Source organism: Pleurodeles waltl, chromosome 2_2, assembly GCF_031143425.1.
Source record: "Pleurodeles waltl isolate 20211129_DDA chromosome 2_2, aPleWal1.hap1.20221129, whole genome shotgun sequence".
NCBI classification, from domain to species: domain Eukaryota; kingdom Metazoa; phylum Chordata; class Amphibia; order Caudata; family Salamandridae; genus Pleurodeles; species Pleurodeles waltl.
Genome location: NC_090439.1, coordinates 864,819,371 through 864,834,565, shown reverse-complemented (window position 1 = coordinate 864,834,565; position 15,195 = coordinate 864,819,371). Strand labels below are relative to the sequence as shown.

General features: G+C 43.1%; 1 protein-coding gene across 2 annotated transcripts in view; it reads right to left on the bottom strand.

Annotated features, from left to right (window-relative positions):
- Window positions 1–15,195, bottom strand: part of CPQ (carboxypeptidase Q) — a 1,788,882-nt gene that overhangs the window by 541,044 nt on the left and 1,232,643 nt on the right. For both annotated transcript variants that reach the window (XM_069220517.1, XM_069220518.1), the window contains exon 5: window positions 10,793–10,904. In XM_069220517.1, the coding sequence (XP_069076618.1) occupies window positions 10,793–10,904 (112 nt within the window). The remainder of the gene's footprint in view (window positions 1–10,792; window positions 10,905–15,195) is intronic.

Sequence of the window (15,195 nt, the reverse complement as noted above, 5' to 3'; positions counted from 1 at the left end):
CCTTTTCTTGGTTTGATGCTGCTTTGGAAACATAAAGCAACATGTGAGTGTTCAGTGACATTAGCAAGTCGTGTATTTAACTAATAATGATCACAATGTCCATAAGGTTACGCAGAATCCTCCATTAACAGTAAAAAAAAAATGTAAACATACATGTGCATCAAACTCTCTAGAAACTTGATCCACCTTTTTCCACAATGTTTGCATAGGAATAACAGGAAGCAAAGTATCAGTCAGCATATTGGGGAGCCAATCCTGCAATATGAGTGAGTGCGCCCTGACACTTACCCCAGATCTCTTTCCAGCCAAGCATGTCTGAATAGGAAGAGATCAGTAAAAAAGATCTTCAACCCAATTCCCCTCACATTTTCCCAAGGGGTGGAGGTAGATTAGAAATAAACCCTGGCCAGTCTTACCAGATCAGAGTGTAGAAAGCATACATCATCCCTTGCACAGCCCAGGTGTGGGGGTATTTACTAAACTCCCTTATTTGCTTCAACTCCTTGCCTTGGGCACGGGTGTGGGAGATTTTAAGAAAACTTTAAAAAAATAAGAATCAGTCCTGTCTTCATCTTTTTGAATATTGCACTGAGGCAGGGTAAATACTGTAAGTCTCAGAAGACTAGAGCAGCTCCCATTCAGAAGTGCAAAGACAATGCATGTTGAACATAGCAGACTGGATGAAGGACAACTGTCTCAAACTCAACACTGACCCCTTCCAATCTGGACTTCGAGCTAACCACAGCATCGAGACAGCCTTGATTGCAGCCACAGATATCAGAGCTCTCCTGGGAAACAGCAGCCCTCATCCTCCTAGACCTGTCCACCGTGTTTGACACCGTTTCCCACCACATCCTGATCAACAGACTCCAACACATTGGGATTCAAGGAAATGCCCTCACAAGGATCACCTCGTACCTCACCAGCAGAACCCAAAGGATCAGTCTCCCGCTGTTCACCTCAGAGGCCAAGAAGATCCTCTGTGGAGTCCCTGAAGGATCGTCCCTCAACCCGAACTTCTTCAACACCTACATGACCCCGCTGGCCATCACGTCAGATCACATGGACTCAACATCATCTCCTACTCCCACAACAAACAGTTCATCATCTCACTGTCTGAGGATCCATCCTCCACAAAAGCTAAAATCCACAGATGCATTATGAACATATTGGACTGGATGAAACACAACTGTTTCAAACTCAACACTGAAAAAAACGGAAGTCCTCATCTTTGGGAACAACACCTCACTGTGAACTGACATGGTGGCCCAAAGAGCTTGGCACACCCACATCCCCAACAGACCACCCCAACCTCAGCACCATCCTGGAAAGCAATCTATCCATTAAGAAACAAGTCGACACAATCTCATCTGCCTGCTTCCACACCCTTTGCATGCTCTGCAAGACCTTCAGGTGGCTCCCAGCAAACACCAGAAGGACCGTCATACAGGCCCTCATAACCAGCAGACTACACTACAGAAACACAATCTATGTAGGAATCACAGCACCCCTCCTGAAGAGACTCCAGACAATATATAACTCAGTGGCAGGTCTCGTACTCGACCTCCCCAGAAGGACTCACACCCCATCTCAAGAAACTACAATGGCTCCTTATTCAGAAAAGATGCCAGTTTAAGATGCTGACCCACACCTACAAGGCCGTGTATAACAAAGGACCAGCATACATCAACAACACCTGACCTTCCACCAACCAACCAGACACCTTAGATCAGCTTCCCTTTCCCTCACAGACACCCAATGGATCCATCGAGCCAACAGCAGGGGACACTCCTTCTTGCACCTGCCAGCCAAGGCTTGAGACCCTCAAGGGTGATTTGCTGTGCTCTTTAAATGTTTGGTTGACTGATTGATGCTTGTTAAACATCCCAGCACTTCTCGGCCCTCAGTTTTGTGAGTGCCAAGGATGCCCAGGAGCTAAGCAAAATAATAAAGTCAGTTCTATAACATGCAAGTGCCCAGATGTGGCATAAAAATGGGTATAAAACCATGACATTCCTAGAGCGCTTATATAATATGGCCAAATCACAAATAGGAATAGCTTAATATTCGGGCAGGCAAATGGCAAATGCCTCTATTTGTCATAATCAACCCCATTTTTTGGACTGGTGGTGCTGGTCTTTTTTTCTGTGTACTTGGACACTGCTAACCAAGACACAGTGTCCTAAAACATTGATATTGGCTATACTCCTACCTGAACTATTTAACTTACCTATGGTCCCTAGTATAAGGTACTAAATATGCCCAGGGCCTGTAAGTTAAATATTGCTAGTGGGTTGCAGCATATATTGCACCACCACTAAAGTGACAAGGCAACGCATGTCTCCAGGCCTGCCCTTGTAGCCTGGGTGTGCAATTTTAAAACTGCCAATTTAACCTGACAAAATAAAGCTTTTACCTGGCCTAATCCCTACTTTTTAATACTTATAAGTCACCCTTAAGTTAGGCTTTAAATAACCACAGAGTATGATGGTGCTTGGTATTTAAAAGTTGGGATGCGTATATTTTATGTTTCACATATCCTGGCAGTGAAAAACTTCCATTGTTGTTTTTCACTGTGACAAGGCTGACTCACCCGTAGGAAAGTACTGGGTTATATTATAAGACCTTATAATGCTTAGCTTCAGTTTTGGGGTAGGTGGAAAAATGATTCAAGGGCTAACTTTAATAGTAATTTAAAATCAAACTTAACAGTCTTATAATGCTTAACTTCAGTTTGGGATAGATGGAAATATGATTCTAGGACTCATTTTAATAGTAATTTAAAATCCAACTTAATGGTCAAGTCAGATTTCGTATTACTATTTTGAAAATGACGCTTTTAGAAAGTTGCCAATTTCCTCCCTAAGCTAAATGTGGCATCTGACATTGTTTGGTGTCACCTGAGTGTTGTTGGCTCCCCTGTAGTGGAGGAATGTGGATTGCTCCTAGACAGTGGAGAGAGGGCTTGGGTTTGGGTAGATGTTTTCCTCTCTGAGCAGGATGAGCTGGGGGTTGTGCACAACACCTTTCTGAACTTCAATGGATGCCTCCATGTCACTCGCATATGTAGCTCACACCTAAGCCTTCCTCCATTTTCTCTACATAGTCAACTTTTCTCCAAGCCCAGTGGGAGGGAAAGCTACACCAGAAATGGACTGAGTGATCACAAGGGAGGGGCTGCCCATTATCATAACCGCGCATCTGGGTGGGCACAGGGTGCTCTGCACAGAGGAAGCAAGGTTCTGCCATGATGGTTTTAAGTAGAGAGGGGCACTGTGTGATATGTTACAGTAAAAGGACAGAAAGTGCTGCACAAATGAGTAGGGTCACCATATGGAAACCTTTATCCCATTGATTAGGAAGTGGCTAGGTGTTTCCCCCACCCATAGGCTGACAGTGGCCATAAATGTGGCACTCCCAGTGCCCTCTTCAGAACATGACTGGCCCTATGGAAGATAGAAGATGGACTATACCTGATGTTGTGAACTGTGAAGAAAACATTAAGGGCTTGACCTGCTCCCACTTATACCCAGAATGAGGAGTGGACTCCAAGGGTCAGTTGTCTGACCTTCCATTTAGCTACATGGACACAAAAGCTACAAGTAGGTACAATCCAGAAGAGCCCAGCTAACTAGTTTCGATTGGACCTGTCCTGGACCCTGTTGGGGTCTTCTGTTGGAATGAGTCCTGATGAAATGCGGTTCCGGAGGTCCTTGAACCCTGGGCTGGTATTAGAGTGTAGTCCTCCTGCCTAAAGTGCAAAAGCTGTGGCTCAGAAAATTTTGCCAGCTTGTTCTCTGAAGAACCAGTAGGAGACTGGGACTGCAAAACTTTCTGACAACTGTTTCTCCGAAGGACCAGTGGGAGACTGGGACTGCTGTTGAAGTTGAATCACCAGTTGGATCCAACTTGCTGATCAACAGTGAGACCTTCCACGGCAAGAAATGTGGACTTCAATCACTTGAACCTTTCTCTTCTTCATCGATGACCACACCAAATAATTGGGTTTTACATTTTTTAACTGTTTTGATGCAATTAAATAAATTACACATTTTCTTAAGTTAAGTCTTTCTGCTTTGTGCCATAGGGGGATGAGCTCAGGTTTAAATTAATAAAGCTGCTACTGGACCTAACAAGAATAGCGCCACTATTGTTTGTGGTGGACTACCATCCACCACAACTAAGAATCCTCATTCTCATAGCAAGGATATGCATGGGTAAATGGGAGAGCAAATTGATTGTTTCCTACATAGCATGGTGTTATTGGGTTTCCAATTTTAGTATGGTACAAGGTAATACTTGATAGCCTAGTAAAATAATTGACACAGTGTGGATATGCAGATGCATTCTCCACAAAAAGGCTCCACACAGAGATATTTAACTTTTTAAAGTGACGGATGATTATACCAACTCCAATCAATACCCAGAACAATGCAGGGCAGTGGAATAGAGGCTGGTAAGACAGGGGGTAGCAGGCATAGCTGGTATTTTCATAAATGCACCACTTAATGGTGCCAGCAAGCTACTACAAAGATTCTAAAATCAACTTTTCAGCAGCATATGTGGCACACTCCAGCGGGAAAAATGTATTTTGATAGAGTGATTTAGTTTTTTTGTACCACTCCTGAGAGCAGGAGCAGAAGAATAACGAACATTCCTTTATTTAACAATATGTGGCAAGACTTGTGAACAATGATCATAACAAAGAATGAAATATGTGGTATATTTTGTACAACATACATAGGAATTTGGTGTAAAAGTGGACTTTCAATATGCTATTAGTAATACTCACAGATCTTTAGCACAACAAATTCTCCAACACAGTGATGACACCACACATTTTACCTCAAAAGTTCCACAACCAAGATCCTCAACCACAACAACCATTTTGAGACTGGTTGTCCAATATGCAAGCATTAATGCCAAGAACACCAGATAAGCTCAAATGCATGACTGGCTTCCTGGCTAAAACACTTAATTCATCACAAAATGCAAATACATGCTTATTCACCATCAATTCCAACATTTCTTCCAATACAAATGCTGCCAAGAAAACACCTTTTCTTTGAATCAACAATCACTTTTAAGCAAAATGAAGCCATATTGTCACTGAAACATACTCTAGAACTACCTCTGAAACCATGGTTTTCTCTAATAAGAGTTGGGCAGCCTGCTGATTCCCTGAGGTCCTAATGCTACCTCTGCAACTATCAACAGAACATCCTACATACTCACTTTAGTGGATTTACACTGGTTACCTCTACAAGCCTCAATTATTTTCAGCACCTTTTGCATAAAATAAAATGAGGCAAAACATGCTGGAAAAACTCAGGCAACTAAGTCAAAGCAAGGACAAATTGGAAGTCAGTGGATACAAAAACACCTGGATGCAAGCATGCTCAATCTATGTGTCCAGAGTCTGCAATCACACCGTCAAAGCCAAAAACAAATCTTTCCCAGTACACTCACTACTTCGTTCCTGAGGTTCATAAAAGAGGTGAAGACGCATCTCTTCACAAGGCATCTTGTCTGTCACATTAACGGCGCTACTCAGTTTTCAGCATTAATTAACATGGGGACAGCATATTCAAGAGTCTCTGAAATCCTCCTAGCCTCCCAGCTTGAAGTACATGTTCTTGAACTGTCCTCTTGAACCACCCTGTTGTACAGCTCACCACTGACCAGTTAGTAATCCATTCAGTGAACATCATCACACACAAACCTATATGGAATTGTCAAAAATAAATTAATATTTTGTCATCTGATTTAAACACACAAAAGGGTACCTTTAATATCATCGTTGAATGTCTGTCATTATCAGCAATCACATGAAATATATACAAAATATCCACCTCTGCCACATGACGACTGAAGCCTTAAACGCAGCTTAGAAATGTAGGTTGTTCAATGCCACCATGATCTTAAATTAAGCATATACTCCAAACAGTTCGGTTCATAAAAAAAGAAATATTTAATACGAATTATTGACCGATTTCATGAGAAACAAAAGTATTGAACAGCAGTGGTGGTGGCCGCAGATGTAAAACAAAAAAAAACACCATTCTCGTCGCTGCCTCCGTCTCCTGCCGCCTTGCTCCTCTTCTGCTGTCACTGGGACACCAGCACCGGCTCCCCAGCACTCCGGGCACTGCTTTCATGCTAGACATAGCATGAAAGCAGCATTAGGATTGGTCTGAGTGATTAGGACTGCCGCTCAGACACTGCCCTGGGGATCTGTGCAGTTTCTGCAACCCAGCTGTTCAACAAAGTCAGGTTGGCGAAATCTAAGTCCACATGTGTGTTTGGCCGGCCTGAGATGGCCGACCAAACACACAAGCACACTTAGGTGCACTCTCTCCTCCCCTACCTCCAGCCCTGCCCTCTCTTTACATGCTGACTGAGTCATCAGATGAAAAATAAAACAACAGTAAGTGATCATTCTATTTCTCCTCTGCTGGCTCTTAGCCAGGGAGGAGACGCTCCTCCATGATTGCGGAGGAGCCGCCCCTGTTGAACAGTCTGGCTAATCCACAAGCATTGTTCTTTGCGCTGTAGTATTTGTGAAAATGGGTGTTCAAAAACTGGTTCTACAATCAGTTTTTTTTTCTTTCAAATAGGTTTTATTATTTTAAATTGTAAACATGATATTGTTTAAAGTGCAGAAATCATTCCAACTGGTTTTATAATCAGGTTTTTGCACACATTGAATTTACAATTTCTTCCATGTAATTATAATTGCATTTATATAGTGCTCACTACACCTGATCAGGCGCTGTTCCTAAGCACAAGGTTTTTTTTTCAACACATTTTTATTTGTTTCTTCATAGACGATAGGTTCGACCTAACCGACATTTCATGTCCCAGTAGCACAGGGTGGGGTATAAGCAACTGCTTCTCCCCGCTTATGTCATCAATCAACCCTCCTGTTCTTCTACCCCACCAAACAATGCTGGGCCGCTCAACCATAATCATACATTCCAGTCATGAAGTCCCACCTTATAGAAAGCCAAGAGATCACACTCCCAACTAATGCGCACCTAGGCCAGGCAGAGCATCCCCTAATCTTATGACTCTCCATCCATTTATCACCCCTCCATCATCTCCATTGTCCGGCCCTATCAGATTCAATGGGGAGCCCTCCGGCGAGGCCGGGTCCACCTTCCCCTCAAGATTCCTGTGACGAGATACCAACTGGGTGAACCACTGTCCTCCCTCCATCATCAGGTGCTGCAACTTAGACATCGCTACTTGACGTTTGCCACCCCCCCAAACAAACTCACTCATCAACGATTCATGGTCAAGTGGCATTCTGCGAGGGACAAGTAGTGGCAATATCAATTTTAAAAAAAGCAGCCGGGGAAGGGCTACCGTCTTTCCCAGAGCAATCTGTCCGGCCACAGACAGCGGCAACGATGTCCAGAACTCCACGCTTGATTGTAGAGCCCAGACAGTGGTCCCACATTACCCTCTTAGGATTTTGACCCCCAGATACTGCATGCAAGTGGCCTCCCACAGCAGACCTCTCAAGTCTAGGTGTGGGAATACATCTCTACAGATAGGGGCTCTGGAAAATAAGGTTAGTGGTCAATCCAGTATCATTAGTTATTGTTGATTATAGAGATTAGTCTTGTGCACTCAAGCAGCTCATTCCAGATTCTCTGTGATGGATTAGATTAATAGGAGTTAGGTGTGATCATTAGTGCGGTAGGCTATGTGAGTTCATGAAGATAGTTTGTTAGATTAAAGAATGTGCTTGAGGAAATTTACTTTTCTTATGTCAGAGGGGCATGACATAAGGATAGGTTGTAATGTTTGAAAATAATTGTGGGCAATTTGCACAAAAAATTATAACAGTCATGAGAAACATGGATGTGGCTCAATGAAGGTCGTGCTCGGGGAGAGAAGGCATGGAAGAGAATGAGAGGGCCATTAGAAAGAAAAAAGGAAAGGTGACAATCAGACGTTTTGAGTTATGGTCAGTTTTCCTGCTCTACTTTAGACTTGACATCTGCCACACCCCCAAACAAACTCAATCATCAACGATTCATGGTCAAGTTGCATTCTGCGAGGGACAAGTAGTGGCAATATCAATAAAATAAAAAAAGCAGCCGGGGAAGGGCTACCGTCTTTCCCAGAGCAATTTGTCCGGCCACAGACAGCGGCAACGATGTCCAGAACTCCACACTTGATTGTAGAGCCCAGCCAGTGGTCCCACATTAACCTCTTAGGATTTTGACCCCCAGATACTGCATGCAAGTGGCCTCCCATAGCAGACCTCTCAAGTCTAGGTGTGGGAACAAATCTCTACAGATAGGGGCTCTGCAAAATAAGGTCAGTGGTCAATCCAGTATCATTAGTTATTGTTGATTATAGAGATTAGTCTTGTGCACTCAAGCAGCTCATTCCAGATTCTCTGTGATGGATTAGATTAATAGGAGTTAGGTGTGATCATTAGTGCGGTAGGCTATGTGAGTTCATGAAGATAGTTTGTTAGATTAAAGAATGTGCTTGAGGAAATTTACTTTTCTTATGTCAGAGGGGCATGACATAAGGATAGGTTGTAATGTTTGAAAATAATTGTGGGCAATTTGCACAAAAAATAATAATAACAGTCATGAGAAACATGGATGTGACTCAATGAAGGTCGTGCTCGGGGAGAGAAGGCATGGAAGATAATGAGAGGGCCATTAGATGAAAAAAGGAAAGGTGACAATCAGAAGTTTTGAGTTATGGTCAGTTTTCCTGCTCTACTTTAGACATATGGAGGATGCTCTTTGATATAGTTTGCAATTTGTGGATGGAAGAATATAGAAAGAAACAAAGTTATTTGCATGTGAATTTAGTGCTACAATAAGTACTTGTGATAGGCACCAGAGTCCTAGTGTGCACTTAAATGCCATTTGTCACACCATCCCATGAAAGACAAAACCTATTTTAATACTCATACACAATTATTCATAAATGCTTTAGTGGTGTAATGCTTCAGAAAATAATTTTCAACCATGCACTGTTCTGTCTTATAAAAAACAGAATGCCCATGGCTAGGTTGCCGTTACACCACTGTTTCAACAAGGAGAGCTGATCAGCTCATGGGTTTGAAGCATAAAGTAGTGGGTGGATGCATATGTAGGGAAGTCTGGCGAGCTTTAGAAGGCACTTAATGTAAGCAGTGACATCAATATTATAGCAATGTGAAACAATCATTTGCAATGCAATGGGTCTAGCGTTTGCTCAAGTTAGAGCTATTGGTGTTGTACATGCCTAACTGGACTTTTCTTGCCACTTAAATTGAAAATGAAAAGTAAAACAGTTGACATAGGCGAGCTGATTCAAAGTGGCATGGCCACCATGAGCGCGAAGAAGAGACACAAAAAGAAAAAGAAGTTTGCTTGCAGTCAAACGTATCAGGAATCATGCAATTATCCAGTCTGCAAGGTGGTAACAAAACCGCCCCAAGGAGATACAAACGTAAATTATTCACCAATGATAACAAAGGATTTTTGAAAGGCAAGCACACGAACAAATGAAAGTGATGGGTGTGCAGTGGGCGAGGTTAAAAGACCACAATTCTTACAACAGGTCAAAGTGCCTGCATGCCCGACCTAAAATTAGATGGGAAAGAGAGTCTGAAAATGCTGGAGTCGAAAGCTTCTGATGTTCATCCTCCAGGTTGGTTCACAGTATTATTTACAAGGCAAAGTGGGGTCCATTTCGGATTCCTCAGGTTTGAGATTGCCCAAGGAGGAGGATTAGGACAGCTTCTTCAGTCTTGCATTGTCTGCACTGCTGTGGCTGGAGGGTGGAGACCCAGACATCTCCACCAGTGGGATGATCACAATGCTTCCTTTAGAAATGCAATGAACACTTTGTAACAAGGGGCTGCTGATTAGACTTACCAAGGGCTGGTTATGAGGGATAACCCCATCACATAACTGCAATATTTGTACTCTCTTGAGGATGCGCTTACAAAGCTCTGACCCTATTACACCCCACTGCAATACTATATAGGACTAAACCATAAGTATTTAATTGTTTTAGGTTTGGTTGTTGTTGTGTTAAGGGGAGAGGGTGATGTAGTGTGCTTAAGTTGGTTAAAGCATTTTTCATAAATAAATGTATGATGTAATATGGTGCTCCATTCGAAGCGTTCGATTGACTCTTCGTTCCACAGTGTCAGTTGTTTGTGGATGGAGAGCTGCTCATAAGCTTCAGTCATGAGTTCGTTTTACTTACGAGTTATCACAATAAACGTGGTTGGTATATTTTATTCTGATCTGGTGTCTGATTCCTTCCGGCCCCTATATAACAACTAGTGTGTACAAAAATGGCAATGAAGACCATTTTTTCCAACAATATTTCAGGTAGCTCTTTTATTTTTGTAAGTTAATTTGGGTATTGGCACTATTCAATTTTGAACCTGGAACGTCATATTTTTCTTTTAACCTTTCCATTGCTTTTGTTCGGTTTCTCACTATGCAGGCCTTAAGTATGGTTTGAAACACAAATATTAGCAAACTGATGTAAGGTTTATTTTACGCTCTGCTGTCTAGAAGTATGTTCATCCCATTACTTGAAAGCATCATAGCTTTATGAAATAGCAATTGCTCCACTATAGGATGCTTTTCCTCGTTGAACTTAAAATTCACAGAATTACATAAAACGATGACCATAATGGATTTCATGTCCTTCAACGAGAAGAATTATGTCACTATATAACAAAATCTAATGCAGAAAAACTCAATTTCTGTGGAAGGCTGGTACTATGAGGTATTTTATACATGTAAATATTTACCAAGGTCCTTGAGAAGGGACAGCGCTTCCCAAGAAATAAATGCTCCACCACCATCATCCATGGCTCCTTGCCCAACATCCCAGCTGTCAAGATGTCCGCTGACCAACACGACCTGCAAGTGAATGAGAACAGCTGTGGTCATGCTATTCCAGCAGTTTAACTGTATTGACAAACATGAGTTGCAATGTTTATTCCATGTGTTCCTAACAGAAATACCTTTTCTATGGTGTAATGCATTTTAACCCTTTAGTGTAAATCTTCTTGCAAGCAGATGCCATCTTAATTCTTGGGAAAACAAATGGACTAAATGACATAAATAGAATGAGTACCCGAGAATTTTTAATTGAATTCGGACAATGCCCCTTCAATAGTAGAACCAATAATAAGTTTAGAGCCACGTTTGCATAGCGTAATAGGTACAAAAACAACATATTGCAAGTGTCCTGTTGTGTGGTTTACTGGTTCATTTACCAGTTCAACAATGTTGGCATATTTCCCAACACTGTCTGATTGATTGATTGATCTATCAAGTACTCATTCATCAACGTAGGCATCTTTAGCAACCTAGAACAATAAAACAAGAAGGAAGAGAAGTAAGTAAGTCTGAACAGTATTGAAATGTTCTCAGAAGAAATGTGAGAAGAGATGCGGAATGTGGAATCTTCTAAGCTGTTAGGAGCTGAACCTTTGCTCCATCCACCATTTTATGAACTCTGCAGATTTTGGTAAGAAATGTGGATGCCTTTGTTGATTAAACCATGCTTGTACAAGGAAAGTCGTTTTGTTCCACCAGAAGGGTGGAAAAAGCCATTTCCCATGCAAAAAAAGCTATTTTGGGATGGTGTACAAACCAATATGTACACTTTCGTTTTTATTTTAAACCTTAGGATAGGAGTGAAATGGGGGTGAGTAGACTGGATGGAAGGTGCGGTGAAAGGTACACTATAGATACAATGTCTAATGGTCAGGAGACTAGGAGCAGGGAATGCCTGAAGGTCATGCCCTTAGTTCATTGTTTGCTCGGTGGGGGCACAGGACTGAGGCCTGTTTGAAAGATATGCTATTAATTCAGTGTCTATTAGGCATGGACAAAGGGTACAGCCAGTAGACTCTTGAAGCTGAGTATGGCTAAAAGCAATGACTACTGCCCAGTAGCAGTGGCCACACCCAATGTGAACTTGGTGCAGGAGAAGTAAAAACAGGTAAGGACCAAAGGCCACCACTTGAATTCGTGAACATCAAGCACAACGTTTGGCCATGTCCAACAGGCACTCACACAGTGGGACTAGCCACACACTAGGGCTGACTGCTGAGCCATGCAGCCAGTGACTGCTGTGCTTGGCTAAGATATCTGCCACTCTAGCAGTGTAACCTAATGAGGCCCACAGTTGGCAGTAAAATGAGTGTACATTTACCTATAATGAGTCAAGTGTGTTATTAAAGTACTACCTAGGGTATTTCATAACCTTTTGGGTGGGAAATCAAGAAGTTGAAGTTTCATTAGTGCTATTGGCTCTAACGGTCGTTCATGCAGAGGGGACCATATTGGTGTCAGATACATTTGTCATGTACATCAGAACTTAACGGGGAGGTCTGCTTGGTGTGATCTGGAGTGAAATGGAGTTGTGATAGCTACTGCTGGTGGGAGTTTTGGACACTTGTATTTTGTATTTATAAAGCATGTTAAACCAAATAGCCATCAAAGCGATAGGCACCAGGTCATAAAGGAAAATTGCAAAAACAGAAAGGCGCACAGAGACCAAGTAGGCCAAATGACCAATTATAAAGCCGCAAGGAGCCAGGTTTTTACCAGCCTCTGGAAAATTAATCCATAACCTGTCAGCGACCACACTGAAAGCTCTTTCCCCCATCTCGTTTTCCAAAATCTGGGAACATTAACTTTACTCTGGGCTGTAGATCTCAATACTCTGCTGGGAAAAAACAGATAAGGGGTGACTTCAAATAGTGTGAGCCCTGCTGGTGGAGGGCCTTGAACACCAAGCATTAGGCCCATTTGTACTTGGTACACTTGATTATTTGTGTATTGTAGGTCCTTTTTCCATGTAAGTCTGATTTGTTTGTGGGTATGAAATCACTGATCCATTGCTAATAGTGTGTGTTGATGCCTTTACCCACAGCCTTTGCACTGGAGTAAATACTGATGAGGATTGAAGAATAGTTAGGATTTGGAAACATGCTATCAGTGAGTTGGCTACCGTAGAAATGTATGCAGTCTGTATTTCTGTGTAATGGGAAAGTGTGTCCAATAAAGTTTGTCCTTTTCTTTATTTATTCAGCATGGCTGATGGTAGGTTAGAAACTTCAATGCTAGAAGACCCTGCTCTTGTCAGGTACCTAAGATATGTGATGAGAGGGACCAGTTTATGCCCAAGACATCCTTGTCTTTCTCGGTCTGTAATGCAAGTCAAGTATTTTCATATGACTACTCCAAACATGTTCCTTTTAAGGTTGCTTCATAGTATAGTATAATTCAGTGATCCTATGTTAAGAATATCCTGATTTATTTGGGCAACTGTTTCTTTGCCTTCATCTTTTATGTGCTTTTTTCCACCCACTGGCTATGCTTAACTGATCTATTTGACATGTTTTCCACTTTCCCTCCGCCATTGATCACAAAGTTGATTATAGCCTCTGCCAGATCACTACTGATTTACACTTTTTCGATATTTTGTTTAAATGGTTTTGCTCAGGAGGTCCAGCTCGCACTCTTGGTGACATCAATGCAGAGTACAGTTCTTGTTCCGATTTGTTGCAAATTGCCAGAGTTTTTCTTACTCAATTTTTCGATTTTTTTTTGTGTCACTGATTTTTAAGATAATTGTCAGATACAATAGGGTTCTTAGGGTTTGCTTCAGCCTCCTCAATTTCTCAAACAGTTTTACAATAGCTTCTGAAATTCTTTTTTTTATGTCTATTGGGAGTTCAGATTCTTTTCATTCTGATTTTAGCGTGCTTTCCAGTATTCTCATCTCGATCATCGATAACCTTTAGATGAGTGGACCGCGCCCAGTGCCAGGACCCTGGATCTGCAGCATGCGCACTCGACCTCCCCCAGTGCCAGGACCTCTGGATCTGCAGCCTATGCCCAGACCGAACCTAGGGCTAGGACCCCTGGATCTGCCACAACACCCGACACCAGTAATCATCCGACGAGATCAAAAATTAGACCCAAGGCTTGCAACCCCAACTGCGGCATTGCCTTGCCCGACACACCAAAGGTCCATTCTCCTGCCACCACTGCCACTTCTCCTGCAACACAGGAACCACCTCAAGCTCCACCCAGCGGACGCCCTCCCACAGACCTCAACTCCACTGCGCACTACTAAACGCCCGCTCTCTCTTCAAGCACGCCAAAGAAATCTGGGACACCATCACTGACCTCATTCCCGACATAATGTTCATCACCGAAACATGGCTCACTCCTACATCGGCACCAGGCATCGCCGCTGCAACGCCCCCCGGATACAAGATGATCCACAGCGACTGACCTAATAGGCCTGGCAGAGGCATTGCCATCTTCCACAAGGACTCCCTCCACTGCTCCACCTAGGACGATGACACAACCTCGATTATGGAACACCTCAACTTCCAGATCAAGGCTGAAGCCAAAACCACTATCGGAAGAACCCGCGCCTACAGACCCCTGGGCTCCTGCCACAGCTTTTACAACTCCATCCAGGACTTCACTACCTCCCTGGCTATCACCTCCAATCACTACATCTTCCTGGGGAACCTCAACCTCCACCTAGAGGACCCGGACGACTCTAACTCCACCTCCCTCCTCGAGGACATGAGCATCATTGGCCTCTCTCAAATTGCCAATGACCCCACACACAGCGCAGGGCACACTCTGGACCCCATCTTCTCCAACAGCGACAGAGCCAAGTTTTCCTATGCCACTGAAGTAACATGGACTGACTACCACATCGTCAACTTTACCATTTAGGGACAGCCAGAAGCACCGACTCGACCACCGACTCTCCCCACCACAACTGGAGCAGAATCAGTGAAACAATCTGGATCTCTGCCTTCAAAGAAGCAAGACCCATCACCGCAGACACACTCAAACACTGTGTCCAAAACTGCACCAACTGGGTCTCCTCAACCTCCAAAATCATAGCACCTGTGAAGAGCACCACAAATAAGAAACTCACCAAGCAGGCCAGGTGGTTCACCCCAGAAATCCTAAGCCTCAAACACCACTACAGGAAACTAGAGCGACACTGGTGCAGCAACAAGACCCATACCAACCTACACGCTTTCAGGACCGCCCTCAACAGGAACCACCACTGTATCAGGGAGACCAGGAAAGAAGCGCTAAGCACCTGCATTAAGGCCAGCACCATCCACGCCAAAGAATTATTCACTATCGTCAGAGAATT